This window comes from Schistocerca serialis, chromosome 2 (assembly GCF_023864345.2).
Source record: "Schistocerca serialis cubense isolate TAMUIC-IGC-003099 chromosome 2, iqSchSeri2.2, whole genome shotgun sequence".
In the NCBI taxonomy this organism is placed as follows: Eukaryota; Metazoa; Arthropoda; class Insecta; order Orthoptera; family Acrididae; genus Schistocerca; species Schistocerca serialis.
Window position 1 is genome coordinate 441,024,970 of NC_064639.1, and position 10,812 is coordinate 441,035,781.

At 49.3% G+C, this 10,812-nt stretch overlaps 1 protein-coding gene across 1 annotated transcript in view; it reads right to left on the reverse strand.

Moving 5' to 3' along the window:
- LOC126457316 (uncharacterized) overlaps window positions 1-8,857 on the reverse strand; it is a 235,499-nt gene extending 226,642 nt beyond the window's left edge. Inside the window, exon 1 of the mRNA XM_050093510.1 lies at window positions 5,895-8,857. Coding sequence (XP_049949467.1) covers window positions 5,895-7,812 — 1,918 coding nt within the window. The 5' untranslated portion in view covers window positions 7,813-8,857. The remainder of the gene's footprint in view (window positions 1-5,894) is intronic.
- Between the last annotated feature and the right edge of the window lie 1,955 nt (window positions 8,858-10,812).

The following is a 10,812-nucleotide window of genomic DNA, read 5'->3' on the forward strand; positions in this document are numbered from 1 at the left end:
TACTAGATCATTTATATACACTCCTGGAAATGGAAAAAAGAACACATTGACACCGGTGTGTCAGACCCACCATACTTGCTCCGGACACTGCGAGAGGGCTGTACAAGCAATGATCACACGCACGGCACAGCGGACACACCAGGAACCGCGGTGTTGGCCGTCGAATGGCGCTAGCTGCGCAGCATTTGTGCACCGCCGCCGTCAGTGTCAGCCAGTTTGCCGTGGCATACGGAGCTCCATCGCAGTCTTTAACACTGGTAGCATGCCGCGACAGCGTGGACGTGAACCGTATGTGCAGTTGACGGACTTTGAGCGAGGGCGTATAGTGGGCATGCGGGAGGCCGGGTGGACGTACCGCCGAATTGCTCAACACGTGGGGCGTGAGGTCTCCACAGTACATCGATGTTGTCGCCAGTGGTCGGCGGAAGGTGCACGTGCCCGTCGACCTGGGACCGGACCGCAGCGACGCACGGATGCACGCCAAGACCGTAGGATCCTATGCAGTGCCGTAGGGGACCGCACCGCCACTTCCCAGCAAATTAGGGACACTGTTGCTCCTGGGGTATCGGCGAGGACCATTCGCAACCGTCTCCATGAAGCTGGGCTACGGTCCCGCACACCGTTAGGCCGTCTTCCGCTCACGCCCCAACATCGTGCAGCCCGCCTCCAGTGGTGTCGCGACAGGCGTGAATGGAGGGACGAATGGAGACGTGTCGTCTTCAGCGATGATAGTCGCTTCTGCCTTGGTGCCAATGATGGTCGTATGCGTGTTTGGCGCCGTGCAGGTGAGCGCCACAATCAGGACTGCATACGACCGAGGCACACAGGGCCAACACCTGGCATCATGGTGTGGGGAGCGATCTCCTACACTGGCCGTACACCACTAGTGATCGTCGAGAGGACACTGAATAGTGCACGGTGCATCCAAACCGTCATCGAACCCATCGTTCTACCATTCCTAGACCGGCAAGGGAACTTGCTGTTCCAACAGGACAATGCACGTCCGCATGTATCCTGTGCCACCCAACGTGCTCTAGAAGGTGTAAGTCAACTACCCTGGCCAGCAAGATCTCCGGATCTGTCCCCCATTGAGCATGTTTGGGACTGGATGAAGCGTCGTCTCACGCGGTCTGCACGTCCAGCACGAACGCTGGTCCAACTGAGGCGCCAGGTGGAAATGGCATGGCAAGCCGTTCCACAGGACTACATCCAGCATCTCTACGATCGTCTCCATAGGAGAATAGCAGCCTGCATTGCTGCGAAAGGTGGATATACACTGTACTAGTGCTGACATTGTGCATGCTCTGTTGCCTGTGTCTATGTGCCTGTGGTTCTGTCAGTCTGATCATGTGATGTATCTGACCCCAGGAATGTGTCAATAAAGTTTCCCCTTCCTGGGACAATGAATTCACGGTGTTCTTATTTCAATTTCCAGGAGTGTACATTGTAAACAGCAACGGTCCTATCACACTTCCATGTGGTACTCCGGATATTACCTTTACATCTGTCGATTTAGTTCCGTTAAGAGCGACATGTAGAGTTCCATCTGCAAGAAAGTCTTGAATCCAATCGCAAGTCTGCTCCGATACTCCGTAAGCTCACATTTTTTTTCATTAAACGGCAGTGGGTGACGGTGTCATGCCTTACTGAAATCAAGAACGGCTTCACGCCTTCACATTGATTGGTGTCAATTCCAAAACAATTCTACGACTTTAAGTTCACACTCAATGCGCGGAAATCACAGGATCTAAATAAAAACTTACAATTGCTTAAAGTGCTGTCACTTTGCACTGTCTCACCATCTGACACCTCAGCAAGATAAGCGTTCCGCGAAAAGCCTTTTATCATTGATACAAGTATGACATCATATCACACTCACGACGCTTCAAAGGTCTCATTTCATCTTCTGTGATTCGCACGTAAAAATCAGCTGTAAAGAACAGTAGATGTATTACAGACGAGAGTGATGACATTACACTCAATGGTGGGCGCGAAATGACTGCAGCGAAAACAGGCACTGGAAGAATTCTGCACCCATCTCTACAGATGTTGCCACGGAGGTATTCATCCTAAACAGTTTTTTAGTCTGTACAATGGAGCATACAAACATGAAATGGGCTCCTGTATGGGAATAATCCTCAAGGTATATTTGCTATCCTAGCCACAGCCACAAACCTTGAGCGTATTAAATTTACAGAATAAAGATAACAGGGCAGCATACACAGATGCCTCACCAACATACAGTGGTATAGACTAGTTTCTGGTTCTGTCGCCTGCAGACACAGAAGACATATCTATACGCATCGGTCTGTTGCAGTTATTAAAGTTGGGAAATGAGATGCTAAATTTCAGAAAACGCTGTGGGTATTTAATATTTCTTCTTACTGTTAATGACGTCATTTGGCTGTCGAGATGTATGTTAAAAGATTTCTAATGCCTTTGGAACGATATGACGTTCTTGATCAAAAAACCTAGTAATAACAGCTTTATTTTGGAAATTTTAGAAATATTGCCGAAGTTTCCAGTTGTAATATACGACTAACAAGTAAGACAGGCCCTTCTACATAGGCGATGACCTTAGTTTCGAGGACTACGGTTCAATCCCGCGTCCGGCCATCCTCATTTAGGTTTTCCGTGATTTTTCTAAATAGCTTCAGGCAAATGTCGGGATGGTTCCTTTGACAAGGCACGGCCGACTTCCTTCCCCATCCTTCCCTAATCTGATGAGACCGATGACCTCGCTGTTTGGTCTCTCCCCCAAATCAACCCATCTCAACCCCTTAGATTCGAGAATGAGTGAGGTGATGCATTCGTTAAGACACTCTAGAAGCGGGACTGAAATTCTCTGCGAGCTTACCGTTCCCTAAATCACTTGAGACGAATGCCGGGATGTTTCCTACGAGAAGGTTACGATTGATTTCGCGCAACATTCATATTCAATCCTAGCTTGAGGGTCGCGCCTGATGAAGTCGTCGAAGAGACGTCCAACCGAGATGCTCCTAAATAATTAACAGCACGTTCTCTCTTACTGTACTCTTTTCACACGAAAAAACTCGTAAGCCTAAAATAGGACTGAAAATTTATTGAGCTCGAAGATGGTTCCACAGAAACCAGAATTACAACGTGCTTTGGAAAACAATAAGCAAAAACCACGATGACAAGCGTGAAAAACGTAACCAAATATGCAAGATTAGTCGCCAACTAGTCCGAATGAACGTGACATGCTGTATTATCAACCGCATCCGATGACAGTTTTGTGGCAGTCAAGAAAAGAATTTAATAATTCAATGACGAAGACAGTACCTTGCTGATTTTTTAAGTGGGGTATGTAAGCTCTATGCAATTTTCTATGGATAGGGATCAATGAGGAGTAAAATGTGTGCAGAGATCAACTTGCACGGACTTCTGCGTTTCGTTAGAGCAGGGCTGTCCAATTTTTTAGCTTACCTGGACCACACTGGAACGAGACGATTGAGTGTTAAAGTATTTCCTCTTTCCGATAATAACGTCATGTGGCTGTCGTATGTTATCAGATTTCAGATTTTTTAACAAATAAGACAGATCCTTCTCTCTCTCTCTCTCTCTCTAGGTAATTAGAAATCGTACAATTGATGTGACATTTGGCTTCTATATTGGTTCGATCGAAGTGGTTGCAACTCTCAGGGCCTTCATCTGAGATTTTGGTTCTATTTTTACTCTTTCTGTGCTTTAGAAAATACGTGTTTACAAACGTATGTGATTCCAAACAAAGATGACATAATGCATGAGTGTTCAGCAAGGGTTATTTGCCTCTGGGCAAATAAGTCTTTTTTTTTGTTCTTCTGGCAGTGTATCCATATCTGTTGTTAAAGGGTCTCGCATAAATACAAAAGCTGATTATTTTTTTGAAAATTCTGAAATATATTTTCAAATGCTTGCATCAAATCGGAAAGATGGCTGCATATCTCATCCTCTCTTTAGGATTGTATTTACATAAACGGAATTTTATGAATTTTTTTAAATACCGATCGTGTGATAGATGTTGACTCCTTGGGACGCACTGATACTTGCTTTGAGCCGCATGCGACCCGCGGCATACTCGCACACACGACTGCCTTAGAGTTTTTCGTACATTTAATGCATTAGAAATAACAGCCAACCAGTTGCAAAATACAGGTTTATTAAAGCATGACGGTGGTTTTGACAGTTTTAAAAGCGTCTTCTTCAGAAGACATTTTACCTATTAAGAAGTTTACGAAATTGTGTGTGGAACAAAGATAGTAACATCACAATATGCGAAACAATTTTTAGTGAAGCATACCCACGTAGAATCACATTATCCTTAACCAGTGTGAGAGACGTTGACTGTCTAGGACATGTCATTCATTTAATCACCATTTAAAATACATTATACAAAAGTAGTAGCTGTCTGCTGCAGAGCTTGGTTGCAAATCTTTTCAAAATATCACACATTTGCCGCTGGATGAAACAACATATAGTATGCCACTTGGACGACTTGTATAATAACTGACATTTAAATATAATATGTGGCATCGGATCCTATAGAGCGTTAATAAGTCACGTTCAGAGCTAGCCAGTTTTATACAAACCTTCCACGTGGCATACTATACGAGGTGGTTGTATCCAGCGTCAATTGTGTGATGTTTTTGAGAAAGTTTTAAGATAGTAGATGGCTGCTGCCTTTATACCGGGTGATCAAAAAGTCAGTATAAATTTGAAAACTGAATAAATCACGAAATAATGTAGATAGAGATGTACAAATTGACACACATGCTTGGAATGACATGGTGTTTTATTAGAACCAAAAAAATACAAACGTTCCAAAAATGCCCGACAGATGGTGCTTCATCTGATCAGAATAGCAATAATTAGCATAACAAAGTAAGACAAAGCAAAGATGATGATCTTTACAGGAAATTCTCAATATGTCTACTATCATTCTTCAACAATATCTGTAGTCGAGGAATAATATTGTGAACAGCACTGTAAAGCATGTCCGGAGTCATGGTGAGGCATTGGCTTCGGAAGCTGCCTTTCAGCATCCCTAGAGATGTCGGTCGATCACGATACACTTGCGACTTCAGGTAACTCCAAAGCCAATAATCGCACGGAATGAGGTCTGGGGACCTGGGAGGCCAAGCATGACTAAAGTGGCGGCTGAGCACACGATCATCACCAAATGACGCGCGCAAGAGATCTTTCACGCGTCTAGCAATATGGGGTGGAGCGCCATCCCGCATAAACATCGTACGTTGCAGCAGGTGTTTATCAGCCAGGCTGGGGATGATGCGATTCTGTAACATATCGGCGTACCTCTCACCCGTCACGGCAGCAGTTTTGCTGTCCAGCGCCATCTGTCGGACATTTTGTGAACTTCGTCTTTTTTTTTGTTCTAATAAAACCCCATGTCATTCCAAGCATGTGTGTCAATTTTTACCTCTCTATCTACATTATTTCGTGGTTTATTAAGTTTTCAAATTTATACTGACTTTTTGATCACCCTGTATAATGGATTTTAAATGGTGATTAAGTAGATGGTATATACTAGACAACGATTCTCATGTATAGATAATGTGATTCTACGTGAGTACGGTTCACTAATTTTTTTAACATTTCCTGTAATTTTGCTTACTGTAATGCTACTATCTTTGCTCAACACGCAATGTCGTAATCTTCAATACGGAAAAAATCTTCTGAAGAAGACGGTTTTAAGACCGTCGAAACCATGGTCACGGTTTCAAAAAAACTGCATTTTGCAACTAGTTGGCTGTCATTTCTAATCCACTGTAGCTCTTGTATGCACAGCTGCTGAAGCGCAGCCATGTTCAAAATCTTTCTAGTGGCTATGTTTACAGACTGCGAGTATTAAGCGGCAGCAGGTGATGCGTCTGTACCTGGCAAGGTGTACGTATTGCCGGTCCGGCGCGCGCGGTACGAATGGACCGGCACGATGAGGCGCGGCCGGGGGATGCTGAAGTCGTCGTCTCCAGCTTGTTGTTGTTGTTGTTGTTGTTGTTGTTGCTGCTGCTGCTGCTGCTGCTGGCCGGTGGTCTGCCAGCGGCTGGACACGGGGTCGGGGTCGGAGTCCCTGCGCGGCCGGCCGTTGGGGGTGTAGACGGGCCGGTAGTCGAGGTGCCGCGCCACGCCCCCGCCGCCACCCCCCTGGCGCTGGTAGCGCGCGGCCGCCGCGCTGCTGTTGTGCCTGGTGAGGCCCCGACTGGTGGCGCTGGGCGCCTCCTGGTAGCGCAGCAGCGGGCTGCTCCTGGACGGGTGTGTTCGACTCGCGGCCACACCCCTGTCTCCCGTCTCCGTGTTGCTGACCGCCGCTTGCTTAGCGCCGTCCCCGGTCTCCGCACGGTACTTCGCCACTTGGGCTGCTGCGGCGGACGAGTCGCCGTTCCTCTGGGCGTCTGCGTTCTCCGTCGGGGCGTCCTTTCTCGCCGCATCGACCCCTCGCACTGTAGCAGTATCGTATTCCGAACGAAACCTAGGGCTGCTTCTCGTCGACGGTGGACTAGCGTCGTCTTTACTACCTGCGCCCTTCGGCATCGGCGTCAGCTCCTCGCTGGAGTTCTCCGCGCCATTGAGTTTGTCGTACCGATACCTCCTCGGCAGAGCTCTCGAAGTTTCGCCGTTGGCCTCGGTGGTGGCAGGTGAACCGTTCTCTTCAGCGCTGGTACCACCGTTGCTGATCCCGGGCACTGCTTTGCCATTTGTGCGGTACTTGAGAGGCGGCGTCGAACTGTTACGGGCACCTCCGCTTTCCTCCGTCTCGGTCAGTACTCTACGAGGCTGTCCTGGCCTCGGAGGTGCGTCCTCCTGTGAGTTCCTGCCAACTTTCGGGGGGTCCGCCCCCGCACTGTCGTAGTAACGGAAGCGGGAGCTCTTCGCATTCGCGTTAAACCAGTCGTTGCTGCCGAAAGGCAATAGTCCATTCTGTTTCTGCGACTTCGTTGTATCGCTCGAGATCTCGACCACTTCTCTCCTCCTGTCGATCGCGCTGTTCTCGAAGTACGACCTCGGGCTCCGGTTGCCTGCGACGCCGCCTTCGCCGTTGGCTATTTTACCGTTCGCTCTCTCCGCGGCGCCGCTCGAGTGCCACACCCGGGACTGCGCACCCTCGACGGACCCGTTCGACTGTGCGGCGGTGTCCTTCTCGGACGCTCTGTTCGGTTCCGCCGCTACCGCCTTCTCCTGCTGGCGATACTTGGAGATCCTAGGGGCGGCGACAGGAATAGTAGGAGCGGTTTGTAGCGTTCTAGGCGGCACTTCTCCGGGTCGACTGCCGGCGACGTTCGCAGTCTCGTTGCGCAAGCTCCGCGGCGGCACTTCGGGCCTGTGCGGCGTATCGCTCTCCTGGTGAGACTTAGGCGACTCTGCACCGGCGGCATCCTTGCGTCCGAAGCGCGCGTCCCTGGCAACAGCTCCGTCGCCATCGGCTGCCGGCTGGTAGCGGCCTTGGGGCCTCCGGGCCGTTGCGACAGAGGCCTCCTCGTAGACGTGCTCCGCGGCCGGCGTGGGCGGCGGGGGCGGCGTGGGCTTGTAGTAGCCGAGCCCCGGGCGCGCCGTCGCCGCGTATACGGGCCGGTAGTCCAGCGCCGAGCACCGCCGCCAGCTGTCCTCGTACAACAGCGCCATCAGACGGCGCGACGGCTCGCCGCCCGGCTGCAGCTCCGCCTCCAGGTGCGGAGGCGGCGCTACGTCCGCCGCCATCGGAGGCGTTGGGGGTGGCTCGGGGGCGGGCTCCGAAGGCGGGGGCGGCAGCTCCCCAGCGGGGGCGGCACGACCCGGGTAACGCCGCATGCACAGCATCTCTGCCGTCAGCTGGTCGACCTCGCGTCTCCACAACACTCCATCGAGCCCATACGCGTCTCACTAGCCGGCCTGTTCGATACGCACCTTCTGAAAAACGCGGCCCTCACAGCGACGAGAAGTACACCACTGTCTTCACAACGCAGGGGAGCTTTCATGTAATGTGCAACTACCTCGCCGATACTAAAAATCTCTGACCTATTCTTCATACGCTGTCATTTTCACCACCTCATAGCTAATTCTTGATAATCCTAGGTGTAAACAGGTGTAATTTATAGAAATTTTTATTTGCTCCACACGTCAACTTCCGTCCAAACAGTCTTCACAATTCGTGAGCAACACTCTTTCACACTTCTACTGCTGCCCAGATATAAATAGTGCTCTAAATACCTGCTCAGTTAACCCTTAGCGGCGAATAACAGTGGCCTTTTAGCTCTCTCACAAAACGCATTATCGTCTGCGACAATAAATGCTGCCTCTCTAGGAATAAAAATATCACTAGTTACTATTCGGAAACACACAACACACGAAAAAGACTAAAACGTGACGGTTCTTCATTCAGACTGTCATTCCCTCAACTTCCATTATTTTAAAAAAAACAATGGGTCTCGTAACTTCTTCCTGAGCACCTACAAAATTTTATCTGTACCTGGCACGTACAAAGCTGTTAACAGCTGAGCAGAATGCACTTACCTACGCAAAACAAACAAAAACTTTGCACTTTTGTGAAACCAAAGCGTCTTGCGTTCGCCTTCAAGTACTGGTAATTTGGCAGCCTCAGAAGTATATAAATCAGTAAGATTTGCACGTTTTAGAGCAGTTTCCCATATTTTTTACACATTGCCGGCTCAAGAAGCTGTTTTTAGCACTCGTGAACTGTTCCTCATGCGACTCGTTTGCAGTAGTGTAAAACAGACGAAACACATCACAGTTGTTCTTTGGTGTACGAAAGCAACATCACATCGACACGACACACTCGCGGCGAGGGACGACGTCAGCACGAACCTGCGGATGTCACTCGCGCGGGCCGGACTGGACGCACTCCCTCCGTACGACACGGCACAAACCGCACTCCCCACCGCCCGCGATGCTACTGTCCGAGATGTGACAGCCGAGGCTGCTACCGCAGCGCTGGCGCCGCGCGGAGGAAGCGGGAACTAACGCGAGGAGAAAGGCACATCTGCACACAGCGCTGCCGTGTGAGCGCACGCCGAACTGCCGAGCTCGGCGGCACCGTAGATCCGCCAGTTTGGCAATATCATTTGCCATCGTTACGTAAGATCGCCACCAGCAAGCTTAGAGAAGGGCGTGGCGCAGTAACCCTCCGTGTTAACCCCCTCCGACAACCCACGACGTTGCCGATACTCGGCAGCAAACCCGTCTGCGCAGATCGGCTGGAAATAGCGCGCGGTGCCCGGCTGGCAACTTCAATGGCCTTCGCTGGGGGACAAGGCGCCTGCGGGGGAGAACTCGGCGTCGCGACAGCCGACGGGAAAAAAGAAAAAGGAAAGCGGAGAAGAGGCTTTCTTCTCAAGGAGAACTGGACGCCGGTCCCAGCAGTCTCCGTCTCGCCTGGTAGAGTTTGTCTCAGTCATCTGATAGACATCGAGACGATGAAGCCGTCCGTAATCTCCCACACATGCTCAGCTACCTCAAACCCTTGCGGCGGCGTTTATCGCCCCATTTATGTTCTTCAGAGAGAAGGCATCCATGATAAACTTCTTTACCAAGCGAGCATTTGTCATAAAACGTAAAGAGTATTATCATAACTTGACAAGTCACTACCTTAACTGTCCCTTTACGATGTGTTTCGGAAGCTTTGCCCTATTATCAGTTGACAGTTTTGGTTTTTAGGTCATCATATTGCTCCCAGAAAAGCAACGCCGTCAAATTTCTGTTAGTGCATCCAATTTATGATTTTTTTTATACGGCCATGGTTAAAAATTCAACCCTTTCACTGTTATTTTTTGCAGAGTGAAAGCCATTAATGTACGGTTATTTTAATTAATGTCGTAGTCACAAAGAACAATATGAAATAAATATCGCACAGTGCAGGAAGGTGTGGGTTCAAATGGTTCAAATGGCTCTGAGCACTATGGGACTTAACTGCTAAGGTCATCAGTCCCCTAGAACTTAGAACTACTTAAACCTAACTAACCTAAGGACATCACACACATCCATGCCCGAGGCAGGATTCGAACCTGCGACCGTAGCGGTCGCGCGGTTCCAGACTGTAGCGCCTACAACCGGAAGGTGTGGGACACACAGGTGTATTCATAGGTACCACTGGGGCTTGAGAAGACGACTGCGAAAAAAAATTGGGACATACCAGTGGATAAAGCATCTCTTCGAATTTTTATCTCTCTTTACAGATGCTTGATACGTGCACAGTTTCTGGCGCGGCACGCATCAATACAGGAATTGGACAAAAATTTGGAAACACAGCCAGAAATGCAAGCTTGAAGATAAATGAAGATGCCAGCCTAGCCTGCAGGTGGCGCTGTTGTCTTTGACCATGAACGGTACCTGTGCAATGTCCTCAATACGTTGCAAGTGTCATGGTCAGTGTGTAGTTGTGAAAAAAATGGAAATATGTGGTAAGGTCTTATGGGACCAAACTGCTGAGGTCATCTGTCCCTAAGCTTACGCACAATTTATTCTAATTTAAACTAACTTACGCTAAGGACGACACACATACACCCATGCCCGAGAGAGAACTCGAACCTCCGACGGGGGCAGCCGCGCGGACCGTGACAACACGCCGTCGCGGCGTGTAGTTGTGAGTGCATTATGTTGGACCTAAGTGAATTCGAACGTGGGCAAACTGTTGCTTGTATGGTCGGTGCTTCCGTAACCAAGGCAGCCGAAGTGTTCGATGTTTCAAGAGGCACCGTATCGGAGAAACATCACCCGCTAAATCACAACACGGACGATGATGTGTGACAGACGGTCACTGAAGAAGATTGTGACGTAAAATGAGAGGACGACAGCTGTAAAAAT